Genomic DNA, 26,519 nt, shown 5'->3' with positions numbered 1-26,519 from the left:
TTTCATTTGCGTTGTTTCATTTGTAAGCAGTTCGTAAGTCTTTAAGAAAGAACTCAAGAATTTGACTTGAATTCACGTAAGCAATTTGAACTTTTTGTGACTCCCTCTTATAGAAATATTTATCATTTAACCTTGGAAATCAAGGTTGAGAAAGTCAAATAATTTATTTTTCGATCTTTATTTGTTTCTATAGTTATGGTTACACACCAGGTAATAGTCCCAGAGGGACAATATATGGTGAAAAGAACTAGATGTCTCTTTAATTTGTTATAGCTTCTGTTCCAATATTTAAGATTCCACATTAAATTTTCTAGTTTGGAGAAATAGATTGTATGCCATGTTCTTTCTCAAAGAAGTTAGCGAGTCAGACTCTTGGTAGCACACTGACAAAGAAATCTCTGTTATTCTGTACCCTGACACAATGAGTGTAATGAGAGTTCTTCCCAACCAACATAATGTCCTTTATTACAAGTGAGCATGGTGAACATCACTGATACAGAGATACATGTCCATCTTGCTTTAGAACTGACCAATCTCATGACCTGAACTTTGGGTGAAAGTAAATTACATGGTGGATTTTCCCAGACTGACTGAATTTGAATCAGTATACTTATTTATATGTGAATGTATGCAATCTTTAGAGTCCAGATAGACTTAATAAATAATATTTGTCTTATCATTATTTTATGCATTTTAGGCATTAAACTTTGAAAGAAAATAATTTTTCTAGGTTAATAAAATAGTGCAATCAAATCTTTTATTTATTTTTCTCATTAGACTGAAATAATAAACCAAATGAACAAGAAAAATGTCAATAAAATATTTAGCATGAAACATTATTTCTCAGAAGATAATGTCAAGGATATTATGAAAATATCACATTGCTTATAATTGAATTGCAGAAAATCAATGCATTTACCTTTGAAAAGCAGAGGTATTCATTGCCTTCAAGCTTCAGTCTAGGACCTTAGGCTTGGTGCTGACGGTCCTATAGAGATGAACTTCTGGTTTGTTATGAAAGAAAATGGAAGAATCTCTCTGGAAGGAAAACTTAGGTCATTTCCATCTCAACCATATCTACTCCATAGTGTATATGGAACACATCGCTAGTCTTGCCTATCATTCTTTGCCAGAGTAGAAAACAGGTTCTAAATAAAATAGTCTGAATTATCATAAAGCCAAAAATAAGAATGGAATATTTAAAGTTATAATTCACTTAACTAGTGAAAACTGAACACATTATCTTCTTTAGTCGGGGATCTGCAGTCATCTTTTGCATATTATGTTTAGCCAACAACCAAATTCTAATTTTTAATTAGGAGACATTAAAATATAATTAGCAGCAAATAACAGAATGACAAAGCTACAAAAATTCATAAAGGTCAAAGGAAGCAGCATTTTTTAGCCACAGCAAGAAGTGTTCTTCCATGAATTTAGGGATTCACGATGACCACTTCACCTACCCCATATTCACTTCCAAGGCAAATTTTCTAGACGCGACACTGCTTTTTGACAATAATGATGATGATGATACAGGAATGGCTGTCAAAACCAGAGAGCTTACATTCTTCAGAGTCAAAAGATCCTCAAACCTCAATAAACACCACATATAAAGGAACATAGCAAATTTCAACACAGCATACACACAGCAAAATTAATTCATTTATCAGAGACCGATACGATTTTGAATACGCATTTTCCAGAAGGAAGCAGAGGGCAACAGAAACCATCTGCAACTGTCAAACCTGTGGAAGTGAAACAATGCATTACAAAATCCCCACAATATAGGAATAAGTGAAAAACATACGTTTTATCCAAAAAAAAGTTGGTTGATGACCCAACATATAGATACTTATTTGTATATATTTATATAGAGAATGATAAAAATCAGCTTGCATGAGGCTCATAGTCTATCTACTTTGAAGTTATATCACACATACTATAAGCAATTTACAGAATTTATCATTTGCATATACAAGAATTGCAAAATGAATTAAAATGCACTGAAATATAGAACACTCAAAATGTTTTTATATAAACCTCCCAGGATTGACAGGGATTGGCCATAATCAGCACTTGCCATATTGAACAAGAACTACAATGAAGAAAAAGGAGAAAAACCCAAGAAAAGGGGAAAAATGCAAAAAAAAAATTCTCTTTTATTATTTCTTATTTAAAACAATGTTTTCATTGTTGACTCGCAGTGTTGAAAATTTTGTTCTTGCCCCCAGACAGGAGTTTTGTTTGATGATAGTTTATGTTCTGTAGCCTTTTGATCTCTGCTTACTTCCTGCAGATAATGGGTCTTTTAGTAGGTAATCAGTGGTATCTGTAGTAAACATTCACTATACCGATGACGGTCAGGCCAACCCCCGAGCAGTCAGTGAGATGATGCTTTGAGTAGCCGAAAGAAAAGGAAAAAAAATAGATCTTGCTATTAGAAAATGTTCTATCACTTCACACTAATTCTCTTGAAATAAAAGATCAATGATTTGCCCAAGAAAATGTTATGAACAAAGTAAGAGAGCCTCTTCGTTTGTTTCCGAAAGCAGGTACTCCTTATGTAGGTAATTAGAGTACAGTGGGTGCAGAGTGGTGCTTGGAGTTTAGGGTCAACTTTGCTGTCCGCTCCGTAGATTTTACAGGCGATTTGCTCTTTGCTTTAAGAAGAGAAAGTGATATTGGAAAAAAGTCAGCACTTTAGACTAAAGCAAAGCACCCTTCACAAAGCCACAGACAAGAAGCAGGACAGAAAGTCCATGGCTTGTAGCTATCCTCGCACCTGCGGAAGAAGTTATAAGATATTCGCTCATCTCGAAGATTTCCAATGCTCCTTATTAGGCTGTTTTAAACACATACATATATATATTTAATTAGCTTGCCAGCTTGGCTCTGGTGCCCATGAATGTCTTGGCATGCACTGCAAATAACAACACATACAAAGTATTTCAGTCCCAGGAAGTGGTCTTGTTTGCTTTGTCTGTTTTCAAGCCATGCCATCCCACAGTTGGGAACACTTAGAGGAACAAATGCAGATACTTTTCCCTCAAGTAATTCTTTGAGGATCATTCCCTATAGTCATTTGGTTGTTCCTATACGGGTGTCTAAAACACATCCCCTGTTTTACCACTGCAAGCGTAAAACCACAGGAGATAAAACCCAAACCAAGAGCAGCAGCTTTCTCAAGGGCCTGGAGAACGGGTTCTGGAGTGGGTGCGTTGGGGTATCTGCTTTTAGAGGAAGATCTTTCTCAACTTTTTATCCTTAAAATCTGAAGAAAAGTTAGCGCTATCAAGAATTGGAAATTTTTGAAAGCGCTCTGAGACTCCATAAGGGAGAGAATGAAATTGTCTTTTTGCATTTTTCTTCACATATTTTATCCAGTAAGCTACAAATGATGTATTTAATACCTTTATTAGTGAGAAAACAAAAATGTGATGGACCTCAAAGCATTTCTTTTCTTTCTTCTTCTTTTCTTTTTTAATTTAAGAAAGGTTAAAAAGGTTTGAAGGGGGTGAGGGTAGGAAAATTCAATCTTTTGAATATTTCAGCTAAATCATGCTCAAGTCCACATCGGCAATGATAGAAATTGTGGTGAAAACACATGCTCTCAAAAAATCTCTGTAGAGTAAATATTTGGGCTTCTAAAGGGGCCGTTTAGCAGACTCATATTTCTGTTTTCAGTTAGGTTACTTTAGTGTCACCACAGATCTGCCTTCGTTCAGGAGATGAGTCATGTATTTAACACAGAAACCTAATGACTGAGGACCCAGAGGTTAGTGGTGGGTCTCTGGAGAGTGTTGCTTCACTCAAGCTGGGTGACAAGGTTCAAATTGCAAAAGTAAAGGTACAGCCCACACGCGGCTCTAAGTACAAAGATCATGCAAGGAAAACATATAAAATCTATGTAGAACCACTAGCATCAGAGCTTTCCAAAATTAAATATATGCCCTTGTTATCTTTTGAAGAGAGACTCTTTGACAGGGATTCAGTCAATTAAAAAAAGAAAGAAAGAAAGAAAATGATTACATGGCTCCTTAAATTGCTAACAGCACTTGACACAAAGTATGTCTGATGTTGAATAAAGGTTTAAAAAATGCTAAAAACAATAAAACCAAGGGAAATGATTTGCTCTTCAAAAACAATATTTTGTGAAATAATGGTTTCCTTTTCAGCATGAACATTGCAGATGGGCTCAAACTTGGTGAAACTGTGAATTATGCAGCTCATTTCTCGACTAATCAACCCTTCACAGGAGATGCCCATCATTCCTGTGAGATTCGAAGGGAACAGCTACGTCATTCTAACCCAACATTTCCTATCACACTGTGTCCAGTATGTCCAAGTTAAAACAAAATTTACATGAGCAGTATAACTGGAAAAAACCCAATTATATACTGCAAAGAGTATTTCAAAGTTAAAAATTTGAATAGCCATCAGATATGCAATAAACCATTGCAACACACCACTTTTTTTTCCAGATTGTAATCATTCATCTGCTCTAGGCACCTGCACTTCCTAGCATATTTTTCATTAAATGAAATTTATTTCTGTCAAGCCAAATATATTTTTTTTTCCTGCACAGTAAATTCTAAAGCAAATCTGTTTTGTCATCAAATCACTGATTGTTTTGCTCTTCTTTCTAGGCTTTATTTATGTCTGGAATGAAGGGGTATGTGCTCCTTTATCTTTGTAATCCCAAAGACTTTGACAGTGAAATCTGAGAATCTAAAATGCTATAATTTATCCTGTGTAATTTTAACAAATAATCATCGTGGTCAATTTCATTCAGATGTACACTATTCTGAATATAATATTACTATTTATCAAACATGTTATGGTCTATTCTAGAGAAAATTAAGCAAATGTTTTTTGTAAAATGCAAACTTTGGCCATGAGTCATACTCTAGTCTCATTTTTACAAATAGAAACATTTTACTGTTTTGAAATAATGAGATTCAGGATTGCAATCAGGAGCCCTGAGTTCCAATTTCCTCTGCAGCCACTCACTTCTGAAATCCCAAATAAGGTATTTATTTCTTTGATGTTTTCTAAAATGAGCATAATAATTGTTTGCATATTATTGTTTTATATATATGTTTTCATGAGTATGCCAGACATTGTGTTTGGTTATCTGTTTTGCTTTATTTGGTTTCCTTTTGCTCTATGCCCAAGCCAAGCAGGGTAACCTGTTATCCCCTAGGACGATCATGCATTTAAGCAACTCTTGCCCTCAAATAGCTGCGTTCCGTTGTGTGTGTTCCCACCAACTAGTTGTAAGCTCTCTCTCCTCTGAACTTCCTCTGTATTCTGGTTTTCCCTCTCTTGTGCCCTTAACATGGCTCACATTGACTTGTGATTCATTATATTCATATCTTACCTCACTGATTACACTATAAGCTCATTAAAGGCAAGGATGACATTTTAGCAGTTTTTTATTATTCTCAAAGTTTAAAACAATGCCTTGAGTTTTTAAACTTTTGTCCCCAACACAAAATACCCTGTGAAGAAGAAAGGGAAATGCTATTATCTAAATTATGGGAAGAAAATGTGCAGATAACATGCCTCGATGAAGAGTAGCCTAATAGAACCTAGAGATTTCTCTCTGACTCAGAGTGTGATTTCATGATGTCCTTTGACTTCAACTTAATAATGATGCCTTTCATTTGTTTTTATGCTTAAAGGTTTCCTTGGTGCTCTCTCAGGTGTAATTTCTCATGCCTTTGTAAGGTAGGGGGAGGGAGGATTTGCTCCATTTTGCAAATGGAAAAGTCTAAGAAGTCTTCTTAGAAGTTTAATGAGTACAGACACTTAGCTTCCATTTTTCAGCCCTTTTTATACTTCATGCGATAGCGCATCACATCGCCCTCACTGGGATGTGGACATCAGGCACGGCCCAAGACAGTGTCTGTGACAAATGAGTTTGGCCAAGGAGAAATAGGAAAAAGAAAAAGCCTCAAATACTGTATCTTCAGTATGTATAATTATTATTTCAGAGAATAACAGAAAATTCCATCTATTTCTTAAAAGAAAAACAAACAAAACAAAATAAGAACGAATCACAACAAGAGTTGAGACCTTGGCATCCTCAGCGATCAGGTAGAGAAGGAGCAGTTTATCACCGTATCCTCAGAGTCACTGCCATCCGCCTGCCTTGCTTAACTCAGCACAGCCTTCCAGCTGGGAAAGCCTGCCTGGCCCTCATCTGTCTTGCCTGATGGAAGAACTTGGCTCCTTTTTGCACCTTCCATCTACATTGCCATGTCTCTCCTGCATCCACAGCCATGAGGCTGGGAGACACTGGGCATACTGAACAAAGCTGCACTCTCTTCTCCTTCACATCAATCTGCAAGATGGCTACAGTGGATTGGGTACCTGCTATGTCAGGGAATATGCATACATGTTACATGCATACACTGTCTTGGCTCATCCTGTCATCAGCCCAGTATAGTAAACGTACAGGTCAGGACAATGTAACTCAGCAGCATGGAATAACTCACCCTAGGTTACACGGTTAATAGGTAGTAAAGCAAAAGTACAGAAATGAAGAAAGAGCCCTGCAGTCAGATCGACTCAGAGTCTGGATGTGCTTCTTTCTGAAACTCCCTGAGGCAAGCAACCTTGCCTCACTGTCTCCACATCTGTTAGATCAAGATGTGAAGCTATTATTTAAGTGTACGTTTATCTTTTCAGCGAAAATGCACTGGCTATAACACACTTTAGAGAAAAATTAGAAAACTTCTTTTCCCCAAGTCTGAACTGATAAATATTGGATATGAAAACACTATCAGCTTCTTTGTTTTCCTAAACGTTAATAAGTAAAGTTTGTTTTGCCCCATATAGTGTGCCAAATGTCTGATGATATAATATTTTGAACTTTTCATATTGCAGTCTTTTAGATCTTGAAGGTTCCTCCAAATTCATTTAAATATTTGAATGAGAGGTGGTTCCACCACTGTTCTTGCATGCCCTCTTCTTTCTATGAACTTCTCTTTTCTAAACTTTTGATTCAAATTTTATAGTCTGAGGCCAGGAAAGGTTAAGTTGATGTTCAAAGTGCAACCATTAGTGACGGGAGAGAAAGACAACCAGCGCTCTTGGCCACCGGAAAAGATACGGGATATGGGTATTTAATTCAAAGAAGTAAGTAGAACGTTAAGACAACTAACTAGACAATTTATCCCATCTATATCTTGCCAGCTCTTCAAATATCCTCTTTCTCTTGGCTGGGATTATTTTGTGATGGGTTAATTTCCTCCGTGAGCACAACTCTTGGTTTCGATATGGGGAAGAGTCGTAATTCAGGGCACCTGTCTACAGATTTAAGTACGATTCTCATAGGTTTTTCTCTTTTCTTGTTTGAGTATCAGGTAGGGTCAAAAGGAGCAAGAAAAGAGAAAGAACACAATTTCTGTCCTGCTGTGGCTCCCTGGTCTGAATCCAGCATCTTTATTTTGTAAAAGTGAATATTCATGATGCTTATCATATGAACAAACCTAAAAATGGAAATTTTCCAATTATAAAAGAAGCAATACTCAAATAATTGTTTTGCCTGTGAAGAGGCTAAGCTTATAAAGAATGGAGTGTCCGTAACAGCTCTAGGGATGGACAGGCCTTTGACTTACCTCTCTTTCATTTCAGATGACAGCTTTAAGATATGAAAAGAGCTGTGTGAGAAAATCTGAGCTAGCTTTTAATGCAATTTTTATTCAGGTTTGCACATACTAAATCATGACTTAAGGGGAAAGGTCAAATAATAGGATGATTTTATTCTATAAGTTTTTGAAAAGAATATCTTTTTATTAGATTCTTATGGGTCCAAGGCCGATTTCTTCCAGAAACCCATTTTTTAGAAGAAATAGGCTTCATTTTGACCTAATACATAAATCGCCCATTTTACTTTGCCCAGGCATGTCGGCAGCAGCTGTTTAAATTTCCTTTCCTGCTTTCCTTTAGTCAGCAAATTTACATGTCTATTCAGTTCCGAGGCCTCTTACTGTAGCTGAGGGAGCCAAGTGCAGCTGTCCACATACACAGGGTCTAGGTGACAAGGTGCATGGGTGATACCCCATTCACCACAGAATGTTCTAGACTTTCTTGCTTACAGCTAATCCCTGCAGGCTTTCAGGGTTCCTACCTTCTACGGCGACTCAAGAATGGGCAAAAAAATGATGCTGCCTCCTGCCTGCTAAGGCCACAGTGCATCTTTCGAAACAGCACATTTTCACTGTAATTGACTCATTCAAGTAGGAACTGATCTTGGTGCAGACAGGGTGATGATTAGGACAGCAGCAGCTAGTATTTCTTTACCTCTGACCATGGTCCTGGGAGGCTGCTATATGATCATTTTGCTGATTAAGGAAGTGAAACCGAGAGGGATTATATAACACACTAAGTTTGCTCGGTGAGTACATGGCGGCCGCTGAGACTCAGAACCAGTTCTGGCTGACACTACAAACTGATTTGCATCATAATCTCAGCTGGAGAGTCTTCATTCCTGAAAACTCTAAATTTTCTCAATTCTGCCTATTAGAAATATATGGAAATATGAGTGGTTTTGACAAAATGGGAGAACAATATAAATTCATGGAAAAACAAAATGTTTTCCAAGAATTAAGTTTAATGCTACATATATTTAATCACTGCTTTAACGCATAAATAAGAATGATTCACTAATGGCACTCCATTTACGGGTGTATAAATAAATGCTGCTAAAGTGCTTGAAACTATTTACTCACAGTTTAAATATGCCTTCTGTGGGTATGTTTTCATTATTAAGGATCAAACTCTTTATTCATAATGGGAAGGTAGATGTTCATCCACACCTTGTTGGAATGATCACAAATCCACATTAGGGATCGCACATGTGTAGCCTTGTTGCACTGACACTGTTGTTGAAGTATCGAGTTTGTCTGAGGGCTTAAAGAAGCACATTCAACTCAAGAATAACTATGAGGACAAGTGGTGCCAGTGTGGGATGGCTTTGCTGAGGGGCTGTGATCCAGAGCACTCAGTGGGGACAGTGTCCTAAGGAAGCTGATAAGAGGCGCTCCTAGCTTTTACAATTTGCTTTAATTCAAGCATTGAGAGTGTAACCTATATTTCTATGCAGATAGGATTCTGAATTCATGAACAAATGCTCTCTCAGACTTTTTCGAAGCAGTCATATGAAATAAAACATAATAATCATTTACAAATCTCCCAGTGTATTGATTTATAAATGATGGTGCAGTCATCATCTCCCAATGACCGCACCACTGCTCACCACTTTGATCTCCCTCCAAACTGGGGGCTCAGTGAGTCACACAATGGAGAGGGAAATGATTGCATGACATTTTATTTATGAACGTTATATGTGCTTGATTTATTTTATCAATATATTTACCAAGATCACACCCATTACGTTTAGAAAAACAAAAAGAGTAATTTGATGGTCAGATTCTCCACCCAGCTCCCAGGAAATAAGATATAACGTTCTTAATTTCAATGCTACTAGCAATTACTGAGGACATCACTTTCACAGTAGTGCTTTCAATTTTCATATGCACACGTGTACATGCATGTATGTATATTTTTGTCATGAGCTTCACAATCACACAACACCTTGATTTTACTTTGCCTTTCTTTGTTTATTTGTTGAATATATTTTGTTTGTTAGTTTGTTTTCTCTCTCAGGAGCTGTCTGTCATTGGCCTATCTTTAAATTTGGGAAATTTAAAATAATATTTTTTTTTTCTTATAACAAAAGTAATAAATTATCAATGTACAGATGTTATCAATACAAACAAAATAATGAAATAATTAAAAGTTGTAAGATATCTTGACTTTTGATGGACATTTTCATATATTTCTTGTCATTTTTATATGCACATATCTGAGATTGATTTAAAATTTAGTATTCTTTATTTTTTCACCTTAAAGTTTTGTATCCTATATTTTTTGTATCCTATATTTTTTCACATTATATTATATATTGGTTGTTTTCTAATTTCATTAAACATTTTGGAAAACATGATTCTAGAAGGTGCTTAATACTCATTGTATGGTTTTGTCACGTTCACTGCGACACTTCCCTACTACTCTTGGCCCTTTGAGTATTTCCAGCTGTGGGCAGACCTCTGTGATACGCATCCCTGTTCTTGGGTCTGGGTCTGCCTCTCTCCTGAGCTCCTTGGAATTTCCTCCCAGGAGTATCATCTCAGGGACAATCTCAAGTCCTGTGACTTATCCTTCCTGCCAGTTTTCCTCCAGAAGGGAAGTACCATTCACCTTGCAAGTAATGATACAGCAGAATGCCTGAGTCACTGTAAGCTTGACACATGTTGATTTTTAAAATCTTTGCCAAGATTATACGTGTCAAACTTTTTTAAATGACTAGGGATTTGACTGGGACTGCAGTAAGTCTACAAATACTTCTGAAAAACCTGACGTATTTAAAATGGTGAGCTTGTTCATCCAAAAACACCATATTTACTCATTTATTCAAACCTAAACTCTTAACAAAGTGTTCTAATGGTTTTCATCTTTATACTACTTATTCGCTACTGCCTTAAAAAATAAGATATTTCATACCTTTTTCTTGTTGCTACTATTGAGGATTATATATTATGACACAAATATTTTCTGTTTGGTTATTGCTGTCATATGGAAAATTGATTTAATTTTATCTTTACTTTGATTTTATCAATATTATTTGATCACATCTGATATCTCTAAGTCATCTGGAGTGGATCATATAATCACTGCATCTGTAAAATGGACATTTTCCCTTCTTTTCCTGAATATTAGACACAAATATTTCCTTGTCTGTTATATCACTTATTAGTTACACTTGATTTAATCAAACAAATGTTTTAAATTATTTTTAGTAAAATGTTATTTTCACTTGTATATTTTGTAACTTTAAATCTTCAGTCTCAGACCTCTGATTTCATGTTGATGTTCCTATGTCGAATATTTCTTTTCTGGTCAGCTCTTTAATTAATCGACGTTCATTTGGATATGTATTGTAAATTGTAATAATATGTTTCTATTTGTTATTTATTAATTGAATAAATCCTCCCTTAGTTATTACATTTTTAATTCATCAGATATTATTTTATCTTACCAATTTTAGAGCTTCCACACTTCTTATTTTCTTTAATCTCTATGCATATTTCTGTTCCTTTATGGCCCTCTTAACTCATGGTTATTTGATAATATACTTTAATATCTGGTAGGTAAAGGGGAAGAGAACTAATAAGGGCCAAGCTCACTCACGTGCCAGGTTTACTCTGCTAGACATTTAAAATACATCATGTCACTTAATGCTAACACGACCCTTGGGGCACATGTGTCACTGCCTCAGTTTTACATATAAAGACTCTGAGGCTCAAAGAGATTCTGTGTGCAGCTCACTCAACAAACGAGCTGGTAGAGAGTGAATCTAGGAGTCAAATCTGTATCTATCTACTACCACAAACTATGCCATTCTTAGTATAAGGTTCTAAATCCATTTTTTCTCTCTTTTTAAAGCTTTTAATAATATTCTCACATGTTTATAGTCTCACATGTTTATATTTTCAGTTATATTCTCTATAACTATTTTGTGATTTAAGAAATTCCAAGGGTCTTTTTGGAAAGCTTGAATTTAATTACGGTAGCAGCCAGTGTGTATAACTTCAGCTTCCTAAGACCCATTCTTTATTCAGGTCACACAGTTCAGAGTCCTAAAAATCCTTTGGAATGTTATTATTTTTTACCAATAAAGTTAACCATCTGGTTACAGCCTTAGGCAAGACAGCTGGTGGCTAGTATGGTATGTAGTTACGTTATGTAGGGGACAATTTATCATCAATTAACATCATTGTGATAGAAGGAAAAAAGGAAGCTCTGAAATTATGAACAATAAAACATAAGTCAGGAATGAAGACCCAGTCTCCTTTCTTTAACTCAGTCACCTACACACAGCCAACCAGGAAAATATTGGCCACAGTAGAGCCAGGTGGTGGAGACCATTTACTCTCATCATTTCATTGCTGCTGCTGCTAATAATAGTATATAAGCACATGCAATAATAGTCGTATTAATAGAGCAACTAGTTGTCACTTATCGAGAGTTGATCAGTGTCATGCTCTCTATGTATGTAATTTCATTTAATCCTCAAAACTCTGTGAGAATCACACTACAGTTTCCATTTAATAAATGAGGACTCGGAAGTACACGCAGCTCTGTGTGATGGCCATGAGGTGTGAACAGTCTCTCTCCTTAACAATTGTGCCCACCCCCTCTACTGGTGAGAGGCCCCTGCAGGTCTAAGGAGCATCTTCCAATGGATTTCTGCTCCTTTGCAGCTGAAATGAATGCACCTGTGTCAGCCTATAGGTGGCAGCAGTGTTCCTTGGGAGAAGGAGCCTTTGCCTTTCTTTTCTCTTGGAGGACTCTTGTTATTTTAACCAACAGAGTGAGGTCTTTCCAGCAACTTCTCAACCCGTTGGTCATCTACCCAGAAAACTGCTCCTCTGGAAACTTCCTGAAATCTCAAGGATCACGAAGTCATTCGAGACAAGACCTTAAAACATTGGCAAATTCTGCTTCATGGCTCCTCCATCACAGAGCTCCTAGTAATCACAAACGAACCTGAAGGAACCCTAAGGTGGCCACGCATTGAAAAACCCCTCTGGCACACAGCGGAGCCCTGGTTTTACAGACCCAGCCAGTTACTGAATTTCAATGAGTTAAATACAGCTTGCAGGAGAATTTAGCAAGTATAGACTCCTAATCTACATAATTCCAGTTCAAACATAGCTCTAGCAGATTCCTTACCCTGTATTATCCAAAGCATTGCCTCAAATCTATTTTTCACCTTATGCATAGATGTTTGATTTACATAGCAGCCATCTAACTGATAGAATTACAATGATCAAATTAATTTAGCCTGTGTCAACAGCCAAGTTGGATCATTTAAACCAAAATCAACATTGAGGTCTGGATTATACAAGTGGCTCTCTACCTGGATGCCGTGCACCATCTCCTCATATTTTAAATCAGGAAAATAATTTCCTGCAAGACACTCAGCCCCTTATCTCCCTCCCCTCACCAGCTCCGAAATCTGCTGTAAGATCTTTCTTGCTAACTTTGGCCACTTTTGGAAAGCTGCCATGTTTGTCAGCCACAGAGGAGCTTCCGGAGCCCTTGGCTTCTAGCAGCTGTAGCAGCAGCTGCCTCTGAAGGCTCAGGTTCACATCATGTTGAAAACACAATCATCATATTTCTGAGTTCAGAGAGTCAGTATTCCTGCTGAGCGACTACACGTGGAAACATAACTACACCTTAACCATGGCCAGTTTTCTTATGAGTACCAGCTGTTGATCACAGGAGTGAAGAAAAGTTTCACAAAAGTCCATCACATTACTGGAAAAAATAATAGCAAAAGACCACTTTCTAAACGTGTATTTTGTAGCATCACACACATGCACACACATCTCACAGTAAATAATAAAAATTTTTTTCTCTCACCCATCAGAACTCATTAGAGATAATGAGTCTCATAATTTACTGCACATAAAAATGCATATTTCTGCTTCTAGACTCAGAAATTTGTCCTGGGATACGAATTTTTAACAAGCTCTCTGGTAAGTCTGGCACAGGACATCTGCACTTCGAGAAACACTGTTTAGGAGTCTTGATCATTTTTGCAATAGTGGCAATATTATCTATTTATGCAAATATAAGAAAAAGAAGATAAAAGCAGAGACATACTGGCCCTCTCTCTTTTCCTTTTCTTGCCACACGTGAGCTCCACTGTTCTAGGCACTTAGAGGAATGCAAAAGGAAGTGGTGATCTTTGCAGCCAAGAACTTATCTTTAGGGTGATCACCTACCCTGTTTTGCCTGAGGGTCAGGCCTCCCAGAAAGTGGGACTTCCAGCATTAAAAGGAGAAAAGCCCCAGGGAAAAATTACTATAAGACCCAAGGAGGGCTTCAAAGTAAGTGTAAACAAACTGCTGTGGGGACCTGAATGAGGAAACAGGCAATTCTAAGACAACAGGAGGAAGAACATTTCTTTTTTGGTGAGAAAGCTAAGATAGTAAATTTGATTTTGAATATTTGAGTTTAGGGGCCTGACCTGAATATTGATTGCTGTGAAACAAGCCACCCTAAGACCTAGTGAAAACAACAATTTATTATTATCTCTCAGGAGTCTGGGGGGTGGGGCAGTCAGCTGGGGCTGAAGTCAAAGGCTGGCTTCAGTCAGCAATGTGTCTCCTTCCCATCTCACTGTCACAGTGGTCACAGGCCAGCCCAGGCTCGGGGTTGGGGGGAACAAGAGGCGCCACGCGTCAATGGCTGGTGTCAACAACATGCAGGGGCTCTGCTCTGCTCTGCACTGTGCTCGTGGGACAGACATGGGGAGCACGACGGGGACAGCGGGGTGCTCTCGTCCGGCTCTCCAGAGGGAAATCAGCATCGGAATATCGACTGATAAGTTTTCTAAGGAAACGTCAGCGGTCGAAACCACAGAAACGGATGAGATCAGGGCGTTGAGAACGGGAAAAGAGCTACATTTAAGAGAGGAATTTAGGAGGAGAAGCCCACAAAGAGAGGGGAACACTAACGGCCAACAAGCAGGGGCCAGAGGGGAGTTTAGGAGACCAGCGACTGGAGAGCTTCCTCCCGCCCCCCAGGACTCGGGACGGGGAGACGGGAGGTCCAGGGGTGCGGAGGGAGGGCGGAGGTGTGACCTTCGGGGGGCGGGGCTGGGCTATAGTCACAGTTTTGTTGGCCTGTTGGCTGGGGTTGGGGGAGAGGACCCATAGAAGGGAACGTAGATGGGGGGAACAAAGGAAGGGAAGTGGGGTGGTGGTGAATGGAGGGGATGTTTGGCTTCTGTAAGGAGTAGATGTTCTCCATGAGACAGGAAGAAACACGTAGAGAACGGTGTAGTTTATTGAGGTATTTGGGGATCTGTTCTCTGTGCAGGTGGAATTAAACCACTTCATGCTAGAATCAGGAATTGTTACCCTCAGAGCACCTACAGGACACTCTTCAATGTCAGTTATGGGTACAGACAAAGAGCTGGAGAAAAGAAACAACTAAGGGATGGCAAATCCAAGTTCTACCTGTTTGCTTTATCATTTTTCTTCATTGTTTTGGTTCTAACCGTGGATTATCAACTGGAGGTAGAATTAAAAGAATTTAAAAAGAGATATCATAAAGATACAGCCCAATGGGATAGTCACATGCTCACTAGCTTTTGGAAAAATATCTGGGAAAAGTAGCTATATTGAATGATAGTTAAATCTTTTCTTTATCTTGTGATATGTAGATGGTAGTAGACTATTTTTCCATCTTTTTTTCATGTAAATTTCTGCTTTAGGAAAACTGGGTAATTCTATGACAATTTGAACATCATATATGTGTATACCTACAGAGTTATTTTCAGCTAATACTTTTCCTTCATAGAGACACAGAAATTCTCTGACAGAAAAAAGTATGAATTAAGGGTTGAGTATTCAATCTAAATAGTCCAGTCAACTAAGTCAAAAACTATGATGAAACTAAAAGGCTGACAGACCAGCCTTTGGTAACAGGTTGTATTACAGTGTCATATATACCACGGCTGACACATGCCTCCCTGTATGAAGTGAAAATAACAAAAGGCTAGTATAGCTTTTGGTCTGTAAAGGCAAGATTTTAATTTTTGTGTCTTCATCATGTCTTGCCTTTAACAGAATAAGAAAAGAAAGATGGAATTTACAAATACTTTGTTTTCTCACAAATAAAAATATAAAAAAATATAAACCCTTTGAAGAATGGAAGTATGTCTTCCATTTTTGTGTCATTGTGCCTGGCATATAAGCTCTTGAAAGGATGGAAAGTGAATAAATGAGTGAATAAATGAAGCGTGGGTATTGAAATCAGCTTTATTTGAATATAACCTGAAAAATTATAAAGTGAAATTATAAATCAGGACGTGGGTGTTACAGGAAATATAATATTACATAAATATCCATCCCAAATATGGTATTTTATGCAATAATTGTGCAAGCACAGAAACTTACACATGAATAAAATGGGTGGCTGAGCCACCCTAGCTTCTGCACTAGAAGTTAGAAAATGTTAAATGTATATAAAATATTTTCCAGTATTCACTGGTAGAAAAAAATAGAAATGAAAAATGTTGATGTATTTCCGATTAATCTTTGCTATAGCAGATAATTTTTAGTGGAAATGACTTTGAATGGATATGGGCTTCCATGAGTCAGCATCCCCTGTCTCCTTTCACTCTTCCTCTAGGACAAGCAATGAGTGAGGCTGGTAATGGGGTGGAAAATGAGCAGTGATTTTTATTTGAAAATTGTTAGAAGATGTGTAGAGTCTACCACTTAGCACCAATCACAATACTAAGAAAGAGACTAAAGTAAAACAGATCTTCTTAGAGTAGGTTATTCAATCCAAAACGTAAAGAGTTTAGAAATAGAACATTTCATTCTACGCTTAGAATCCTTCACTTGGGATAGGTAATCTGTCTGTTTGATTCCACAGAATGGATTTATGATTTCTGGCTTGGAATATTCTATGTAGGCTAATAATTTCAATTCCATGATTTGGAGTCCTCACCAATTAGGTTGTAAACTGTCGGCTGAGGGTACTCTGTAATTTTGCATATAGTGTCTAGCTTCTTCTTTTGATGGTATGAAAGGGAGGAGGGCAACGTCTCCAAAGATATAAAATCTTTATCAAATAATGGCTACAAAAATTATAACCATTAGGTGTGTGTGTGTATATATATATATATATATATATATATATATATATATATGGGTGTGTATATATATATATGTGTGTGTGAATATATATACACACATATTCTAGCTATGGTTTTTTTCTTTACTTTGGGATATAAAAGAGATGATAAAGAGGAAAATAAGGCAAAGTCACACAAATTTGGCTTCAGAGAGGCTAAGCTGTCTATTCATCAGACTGACATAAGTTGCCATGACCAAGGCAAGCTGGGATAGCTGCTCACCTACATTTAAAGGCAGGACAAACTCACAGAGACCCTGAGTTAAGCTCAGGACAAATCATCTCCATTAGCACATGAAGCCTAAGGAGGAACCTAGGGCAGCACACATTATTTTAAAAGTGTTGTTTACAAATAAGGATTTAAAGATATATATACATATACATACTTCTCCATATAAATGTAAATATATAAAGATTTAAATATATATTTATATATATATATAAATATCATCCTGATAAAATGATGAGATTTTTTAATGTAATGGTTAAAAAGAATTTGAATGGTAGCAATAGAATTTTCTATTATCAACAGTAGTATCAATAATTCTTCAATGATAAACTATAAAGGGAAAAACTTAAAAATGAGAAATTAAAGATTTTATGCTCCCTTCATCCTATAATATTACGTCAAGTGTGTGAGCGAAATACAGAACAGTCTAGGGTGGTGTAAGGTACTGCCTATCCCAAGGTTAAAACTTCAATGAGTTTCCATTGGCTGAATGAGCGCATAAATTAATGCTATTCAGAGCAGCTTTAACTTGCACAGCTGACTTAGGAAACGTGTGACTAAGCTTGACTAAGCGTCTAAATTGGCATCGGAGCCACACTGATAGGAGCTGCCTTATCTCTGCACCCCACCCCCCTCATTTCCTCCCATTATCATCATCACTTTCATCACAGGCAGCTGAAGTTTCTCCTTCAAAATCAGAAGCCCTTGGAGACTGGTCCTGCTTAAGGCTACGGGTCCCTGAAAATGTGGTGTGTCTCTTTCATTTACACGTTGATTAAGTGAAAGTCTCTTAATTTGGGCCATTATCGATACATAAATCTGTAGAGAAAATAAACATGCATTTATAATGCAACCAAACATTACATGATTTATTGTGCTTATAATGTGTAAACACAGAAGGAAAAGAAGTCCAGCTCTCAGATCCCCTGGACATGAGGCACTGCCAACGACTAACGGGCAATTCACATCCTCTGGGAAGGCCAGCCTCCCTGGCTCTCATAGCTCATCCTCATTTCAACTGAACTAGGTCTCCAATTTTAAAACCGTCCTACATAGATCTGTCTACTCTGACCATATTCCTGTGGAGGGTTTGTGAGGGGTAAAATGGGTTTCCATACCTGATTGTGGACTTTGTTTGGGGATTTTGGCTACCGCTTGAGGGCTGGAAGTGGAGAGCACTTGCTGGTTGGCAGAGCCATGCATGCTGCCGGGAGCGGCCGCCGAGACGTTCCTGCGAGGCTTCGCATCCTGCAGCCACATGGGCGAGGCCTCGAAGGCCTGCATCCTCCGAGCATGGCTGTTGGCGTTGACTTTTAGGTAGGCCTGGGCTTTGTGTTCCTGAAGCTCTCCGTAATTGGCGTCGGTCACCCTGCATTCATATACGCCTTCATCCTTTTTCCTCACTTTGGAAATCTGAAGCTTGTGAGAGATGTCATTGCCTTGGACTTTCACTGTCTGAAAAATTGCAAGTAAAAAAATAAAGTGCTACATCAAGAGACTGGGTTCCAGTACCTTGTCCCGAGCTTGCTAACGCTGGAAAATTAAAGGGTCTCATTGGCCTCACAGCCATAGGCTGAAAGCTTTTTATTTTCTCAGCAGCCAAATCGGAAGATCTTATTTATCCTATTCTACTAACACCTGGATTCACAAGATCATGGAGACTTTAGTTCAATCCAGCTGGGCCAGATTCCATTAGCCACGTGGTTCCCATTTCCCAGGCTGTGGGACCAGCTCTGCCATGTTCCCATCATGGGACTGGCCTCTGCCTGGTGAGCTCAGCTGAATGAACGCCCTAATGAGGCTGAGTGTGTAGTTTACACAGCCTCTCTCACTTCTTCACTGCTGGCGACCGCTCTTGAGAGATCACAAAGACATGTTGTTGGTCACGACTGAGTTTAAGTGAGAATGTGCTTTTATCCCCACTTTGGGATGATTACTAAAGGGACTGACAAAATAGACTTGGATAGTAAAGTAATTTTTTTTCTCAAATTGTTGGTGCAGTCTGACCTATAGTCATGGGGTGGCATGATTTAGGGAGCAGATTAATGTCACCTGAAATCCTATGGCTCAGAGTACATACCCCCTGCTACCATAGGGTCTGTGTGCTACTGGAACTTGAGATGCCATCAGTTAAACACTGCTTTGATTTTCAAAATAGAAATTGACTCTCATTTCTACCAATAATTTATATGCCAGATTAACAGCAAGATTATATATAAGGTTATGTATAATATATAAAATTCTATAATATGTAATATATATATCTATAAGCATCTTTATCAGAACAACTAGATTTGATATACATCATATATAATCCATGATTGACAGAATGATGGACTTCATAAGACATTCAAGATTTAAGGATTTGGATAATCTCAAAAGATAAGAAAAGAAGTGAGGAAGGCATAAAGTTATTTCTCTACTGGCCCTCACACTTTCAAATAGCCATAAGTAATTAAGAAAATTTGGGAAGTGTTCATCTGGCTTTTACACATAGAGTTGTATATACAAATAGTTTCCAACATCTGAACCATAAGTATGCATTTATGTGTATGAAAAATTACATATGAATATTACTAATACTGTAAAAATAAAGGGAATCGATAGTTTCAAATATATTTTCAGCTGCGTCTCCTGATTAAGGTTGGGGTAGTCAGAGTGCTTATATTATTATTATCCCACTTTACAGTATAGTAAACTGAGGCTTAGGGGGTTTGGGTCAGTGATTTTCAACACTGACTGCCCACTAGAATCATCTGAGGAGGTTTAGAAAATGCTCTCATTTGGATTAATGCAGAGACACTGTGTGCATCCCTGGGGGCAAAGCTCACATCAGTATTTTGTGAAAGCTCTCCTGAGAATTCAAATTAACTGCTGGTTTAGGACATATGTTCAAGGTCACACAGCGGATAAACTGGGAACACACTGCTTTCTACCTCAGTTTGTGTCTAGAACTCTTTCCAGTTTACTAGATTATATGAACTCTGGGCATAGATAATACCGCTAGCAGTTGTGTGCATGGCTACGCATCTGATTGTATGCTTCCCTAGCTCAAGATGTGTGAGGCTGCTTCACCACTGGTCTTTGGAGGGTTGGGGTATGGGTGAAGGATGAAAGATGAATAGGAAATAAACAATCTATCTAAATGTATGTGTATATGAAAAATGAAATATTTAAGAAAAACATCATTAATAATGGATCTTACCAATAAAGCTTTTCTAGCACTGTCAGAAAACAACAGTTTCTGTGATATAAGAATAACTGAATTGAAAGATTTTAAAAAGTCCGTGAGTTTATGAATAGAAACTGGAGTTTCTGGTTTGTATCTTATTTTTGTTTGATATTTTCTTCCATGTTGAGATTATACATTTAGATTAGAGAATCTGATTTTATTAGTACAATACATTTTTACACTTTTAGTTATAATAGCCTCAGAATAAATTTCTTTTTAAAATGTGGGTCATTGGATTTTTAGATTCTTTATACATATATTATTTCTAGTAATGGTAACTTGTTTACTAATTATCAACAAGCTGAGCAGTTGTACAGTATAAAATGATTCTAGATGGCTTCATCTGAGGTGTAGTAAAAAAAAGATTTTTTTTCTAATTTCACTCACAATTATGAAAAGAAATACCAGCAGAGTAGAAATACATCTCTGTATTATCAACAGGTTAACCTCCGCCAATAATGTTTTTATATTTATATTGGCTTTTGGTTTTATATTTACATTTATATGATTTTGAACACTGGCATTAGAAATACGTTGCATGCATTATGAATGACGTTGAAGTTGAGATGTTTTCATTACAACTTCAACACTCTGTTGGATGCTCTAATTTTTTTCAGCCTGGGAAGATTTTCGTACCGTTAGTGTTTTACTTGCTATTGAAGGATAATTACTGGTATAATTTTGAACGGATATTATTAGCATCGCAGCCCTTTAACAGTTATGTAACTGTTAATAAGAGCAAGAATAAAGTCTCACACACTTCTTTGGGTGGCAAAATGACTCCCTAGTAATTGTTCAAATATCTACGTCATTAAGATAAATAATTTTATTGTATGAACTCTGCTTCAGTGTGTATGTATCCAGTGAGGTAAAACACGACACAGACAGCGGGCTCTCGTCCTGCGTATGCAAGTTGCCTGTTTCAGGGGCAGTAAGTTAATAGGCTTTTGAAAACCTGAAATTCCCTAACTGGTGCCCCCGGGCTCGAGGGCAGCCGTCGCGGTGACACTCACGCTGATCTTGGTCCCGTCGCCGTCCGGGTCCCGGTATGGCAGCAGCTCCGCCTGCGGGGGGGGTGGAAACCGACGCTCAGACCGGCCCCGGCCTGAGCCCTCCGCCGTGCAAACCTAGCGGGGGGCGCTGCCCCGGGCCGCCCGGGGGCCGGGCTCGGGGACTCGGGAGCGGGGATTAGGGTGGGGACTGGGGGGCGGGGGCTCGGGGAGCGGGAGAATTAGGGACTCCCGAGAGTGGGGATTCGGGGGGGGTGGACCGCGGAGGCTGGGATTCCGGAGGGTGGGGAATCGGGGGCACCCGGAACGCACCCGGGAACGCACCCGGGGGGCTGCGTTCGGGTCAGGCCCCCGGGGCGCGCCAGTCTGCGGGACGGGACTCTGCGTCGTCCCCGGCCCGCGTGCCCTCCCTGCGGTCCCTTCTACAGGCTTCCTCTCGCCCCCGCACGGCCGCCGCCTCTTCTGCGGAACTGTGTGCCCCTCCGTTCAGACCCTGGTTTCCCCGCCCCTCCGCTCCTGCTCTGTTCCCCTCCCCTCCCCGCCCCTCTCCACTTGGGTCGCCCCTCCGTCAGTCCCCATCCCCTTCTCCCCTGTCACTCTTTCCTCCCTCTCTCCCCGTCCTCCGTCTCCCCCCACCTCCCTCTCTCCCCCTCCACGTCCCCTCCCCCCCCCTCCCCCCTCTGATTACGGCGGAGGTGAGAGAAACCGACGGGGGTGGAGGGCGGGGGTGATGGAAACACCGACATAATTCCTGTCCTCACACCACCGTCCCGAAGGGGACACTGAGTGTCCGGGGATGTATCAACACGGCAGTGCCGTCACGGACAGCTCACAATGACCCGTACGAAATGGAGGAGGCTATTCCCAGTCTTTAACCGGGAAAGACTGGACAACATGCCTTCCCTTGGTTTTAACGTGGTGTCACCAGGGCACGCGGCTCACCCCCTGGCATCCCTGGGCGTCCTCCTTGCCGAGAGAGCCAGGGGGCTCCCCATGGGCGCCCAGGCATCATTTTGGGCCCGACCCCGACTGGACACTCAGAGGTCTAAGTCAGTGGGTGGCACGGACGCGAAGGCGACGGGACTCCGCTACCTGTGCCCCGGCCACTTCGGCCCCGGGGTCCAGGTCCTCCGGCCCCCGCAGGAACCACCACTGGATCTCCAGGTACACCGAGGCGGAGCCGCTCTGGAAAGCGCAGGACATCTCCACATTCTGCCCCTCGGTTGCAGTCACATTCCGCGGAAACTCGGTAAATTTTGCTGCAAAACAGAAACGCACCCTTTTGGAATATACACACCACTCTTGGCAGCGTCTCTTGAGAGCTCACTACATTTTCCTTCGACTTAAAAATAAATAAATAAAAACCGCAACAAAAACCCCTCTGTGACATCCCAGAGGCTCCCCAACCCCCTTTCCTTTGCCTCTTTCTTGTCTTATTTTTGGTATCGTGCCTAAATCATTTTATTTTTGATCAAGTCCAGATAATGGAAAGGTTAACAAGCTTGCCAATAACTCCCCTCTGTTAGCCAAGATGCCCACAGTTAGATACAAATACCTTTTGTCAGACTGCAGTATTCCCCAAAACTTACTGAGGGTTTCAGTGAAGTATATTTTACACAAATCTGTCAAGCTGATACAAGAGGAGAGCCTCCTGCCTCCAAGTTTCTAAACAATCTATGACTAACTGGACGTTTCATGTTAATAGAGAAGGGATTATGATTATCTGTCAAAATTTACATTCCTGATAGATCATGACACTTATTAGCAATTGTGATTCAAAGGCTACAGCAGTGAAACAAGTTGCACACTTTCTAAGCTGTGGATATTTCTTTCCAAATTAACCTTCCTATTTGTTCCCATCAAACAACTGTATTGTAAACTGTCATACATCGTGGGATGTAAGAATCACACACCTGGGCTTGATTCAGATTAAAGATTTCTCTGAAGTCACTAGAGACATTTTTTCCCAGCCTTTTCATTACCAATCTCGACACTGCTAGTTTGCAAGATTCATGGAGTCATGGTGAAACTCACAAAAATATGTTTCCTCTCTCCCAAAGGCACTTCTCCAACATGGAATGCTTTGGATGGTTGTTCTTATCTTGTCTAAGAAATATTTTGCAAAGAGCTGATGATTCCCTAAAAGTCTTGGAGAGATCTGTGGCTGAAGGAAGGGCACGGCTACAATGCGAACTCATGGGGAGGAGGGCTGAGGGGGCTGCAGGGCCGATTCAGGGTGGATGCACTTTGCCCCCACTTTTCAATGCGAGGCACCATCAGTGTCTCTTTCCAAAAAAATTTTTTATAAAATCCCAACGTGATCTCTATTGAAATTGAACTGTATTTATACTTAGAGGAAATGGGAGATGTTAAGAAGACATTCTGATCTGAAAAGGACTCTTCCGTTCAAGCTGGAAGGAAGAGTGTGGCATTTCTGTTTGCAGAAGCGATGCAGTCCTCTGACAGCAGAGGTGTGATTTGTTCACGGTGCTGAAATGATCACTGCAGCCTGCGAAGTCCTAAAAACTGGATTTAGCAGGCTACTGCTGCTTTTGCTTGTAATGCAAGCCGTGCCTTTTCATGGGTCCTCAGGGGAGTCTGTCCTTTGATAAACACACAGGCAAACGAAGTCACACGGACCCAGAAAAAGGAAACTCGAAGCTCATACTGCCTACATCGAGGAGGAGAGCTGCCCATGGACAGTCCCCAATCCCCAGCTCTGTTTGCGATGATTATGTATGCACGAGTGGTCGCCCTGTGGATGCACACAGATACAAGGGACACACACACACACACACTTATAACCCTGTGTTTGTGCTCACCGAGGAACCCACCTCGTTGTCGGGCACCAACTAGATCTGCTCTCAAATCTAGCAGGGCTACTATTTAATAAACTTTAAAGAAAAATGCCAAACAGAACACTATTCCTCTGTTACTTGCTTAGAACCTTCACCACATCTGCCTGGCCATTCTTTGAACACAGAGAAGACACACAAACACACACAGCGCAAGCAAATGTATATTTGCCAGTGAGCACAGACTTACCTTGAGAAGAAAGCCCTTGCTGTACATATAAAACGGAAAAGAAAACAAATCCAACATACGCCAAAAAGATCCCCATCGTTCCAAAAAAAAAAAAAAAAAAAAAAAAGGGGGTGGGGGTCGTCACATCAGTGTAGCCAACAGCCAAAAAGCCCTAAAAGAAAGGAATGCCGCTGTCTCGAGGGCTCGGTCTCAGCGCCCGGGGCGCGGCGCCGCGAACATCCTGCTGCTTGCCGGCGCGGACTGGCTCTGGGGACCCGGAGCGCGGAGCGCGGAGCCGGCGGCGCAGTGGCGGGCTGGGCGCCGGGCTGGGCTCCGGCGGGCTGCGCGTGCACACCCGGATCGCGGCGCGGGGCAGTGCCTGGCCGCTCGGCCGCCCGCCTTCCGCTTCCTGCGGCGGGTCCGGCGTCAGCCCGCGGCGTGGGGCGCGTGGCGCGGGGACGGGCGAGGGGCGGGGGCCTCGCGGGCTCGCGCCGGCTCCCCTCTCCGCGCCGCGGCGCCTTTAACTCCGTGCGCGCCGGGCCGCGCTCCGTCTACGCTCGCCTTCCGGAGAGCGGCGGCATCGTTCCTTCGCAAAGTGCTTCTTCGCCGTCGACGGAGCCTCTCTCGCCTCGGCGGAGGCTCGGCGGGCGGACCGCGGTGCGGGGCTCCTGGGGACCAGGGGGAGGGAGGGGGAGGTTGGGGCTTTGCTGAAGACGGGAGGGATGGGACGGGGCGAAAGACACTGCTCTGGGGCGATGAAAACAGCCATTGGAGGGAAATGTCTGTTAACCAGTTATTAACTGCTAACTAGAATGAGCGCAGGCTATTATTTCACACGAATTTATTGCTGAGCAGCCTCTAGTGGAAGAGAAGCAGCTCATGCAGGGACCGTACCACTCTCGCTGGTGAATGGAAGAGACGTAAAGTACAAAAAGTCACGTCTTGAGAGAATTTTCCAGAAAGAAAACCCAGAGCACGTTTACTTTTATTTTTATTTTTATATACTTTTTGCTAATTCGTATACCGCTCCGCCTTCCCAGCCTCCATCTCACGTGTATTTTGTATTGTGGAGTGGAGGAGGGGTTTCAAACACCATTAAGGTCTTTATTGCAAGGTCTATTTTTGTTTTGTTTATTTGCTCTTTTTTTTTTTTTTTTTGCCTAACACAGTCATGATTTAATGTTCCCTAAGATTGTATTAATAAGGAATATTGTTTTAGGATGAAAAAGCACGTAAGTTTTAGGATTTGGAACAAATCTAGCTATCTTCCCTGGAGAAGACTTGAGATGTATATTCTATTAATTATTAAGAATCTAAAAACAATATCTGTCGCCTTAAAGACTCTCTTTGTGCATATGAAGTCTAACCGTTAGTGCATTTAAATCTTTTTCACAAAATTGAAATCATTTGCCATCTAAGCACAGTACCAGATATTTCATTCCCACGCTTACTTCTATGCAACTCTGCCACAGATCTTCGGTGTTATTTAGAAATATAACTTAGTGTTAACATTGCTGTCAGGAAACCAGTGCAGTATATGCATTTTCATTTTGTTGCTATAAAATTTGTAGTTGGCTAATTCCTTCACTGACCAGAAAAAAAATTACTGTCGGATTATTAAACCGCTTATCCTTCTGCTGAATACAGCAGTAACTTAAATGATCAGAAAATTAAGGCACAGTAACTTCGTAACAATATTATTATTTTCTGAAGATATGTTTATTTTTCACTGTGGTGTGTGGCAGAATATAAGATGTGGAGAAAGTCATGAAGGACGTTTTATATCTGTTCATGTTTAGGCCAGCAAGACTCCATATCCTTTTATTGAGCAAAGGATTCTGAAGGATGTCATTTCAAGAAAATAAATCTTTTTATACCCAAACACTCTCTCATGGGGAATGTGTCACAATATAGGAAAAAAAAAAAAAAAATCCAAGTTAATCCACCTACCCCATATTAAACATTATCTGAAAAATAAAACAAAACTTTGCAGGTATTAGATCCTCAGAGGTTAGTCACCTCCAGCTTTAAATTGTATGCCTAACAAGATGTGTTCAGTGTTTATCACAAGGTTTTAGCTTTCTTTGAACATTTGACATAAACATGAGATTAATATGTCATGAATATGACCTGACTTGAAGGTTATCTGCTGTTAGAGCAGTGTCCAATATAAAGAAAAGGGCATCCATTTTAAGCAAGGAAAGTTCTGAATTAATTTAGCAAAGCACTTCAACTC

At 40.1% G+C, this 26,519-nt stretch overlaps 1 protein-coding gene across 5 annotated transcripts; it reads right to left on the bottom strand.

Annotated features, from left to right (window-relative positions):
• Nucleotides 1–721: 721 nt before the first annotated feature.
• VSTM2A (V-set and transmembrane domain containing 2A) lies at nt 722–24,928 on the bottom strand. Of its 5 annotated transcripts, none has more exons than XM_061198319.1 (5): nt 24,305–24,923; nt 22,352–22,518; nt 21,263–21,313; nt 18,136–18,472; nt 722–2,394 (listed from the first exon to the last, which is right to left on the bottom strand). In XM_061198319.1, exons 1-5 carry the CDS (start codon nt 24,378–24,380, stop codon nt 2,381–2,383), a joined length of 645 nt encoding a protein of 214 aa, XP_061054302.1. In that variant the 5' UTR covers nt 24,381–24,923; the 3' UTR covers nt 722–2,380. The 5 variants fall into 5 exon arrangements, with proteins under 5 accessions (XP_061054302.1, XP_061054297.1, XP_061054299.1 ...); XM_061198314.1 differs by lacking the exon at nt 722–2,394 and adding an exon at nt 2,405–2,660 and having other exon boundaries at nt 24,305–24,926; XM_061198316.1 differs by lacking the exon at nt 722–2,394 and adding an exon at nt 2,674–2,782 and having other exon boundaries at nt 24,305–24,928.
• Between the last annotated feature and the right edge of the window lie 1,591 nt (nt 24,929–26,519).

The sequence above is a fragment of the Eubalaena glacialis genome, chromosome 8, assembly GCF_028564815.1.
Source record: "Eubalaena glacialis isolate mEubGla1 chromosome 8, mEubGla1.1.hap2.+ XY, whole genome shotgun sequence".
Taxonomy (NCBI): domain Eukaryota; kingdom Metazoa; phylum Chordata; class Mammalia; order Artiodactyla; family Balaenidae; genus Eubalaena; species Eubalaena glacialis.
The sequence above is the reverse complement of the archived record's forward strand: the minus strand, read 5'-3'. Positions and strand labels throughout refer to the sequence as shown.

Bases quoted from the DNA above. Each gene is read 5' to 3' on its own strand.
- VSTM2A (XM_061198314.1), bottom strand. From the start codon at position 24,380: ATGGGGATCTTTTTGGCGTATGTTGGATTTGTTTTCTTTTCCGTTTTA. The intron at 21,314-22,351 runs GTAGCGGAGTCC...CCCCCCCCGCAG, and splicing joins CCGAAGTGGCCGGGGCACAG to GCGGAGCTGCTGCCATACCG. The intron at 2,661-18,135 runs GTATGGAAACCC...CTCTTCTTAAAG, and splicing joins CAAACAAAGTCCACAATCAG to CAAAGAGCAAATCGCCTGTA.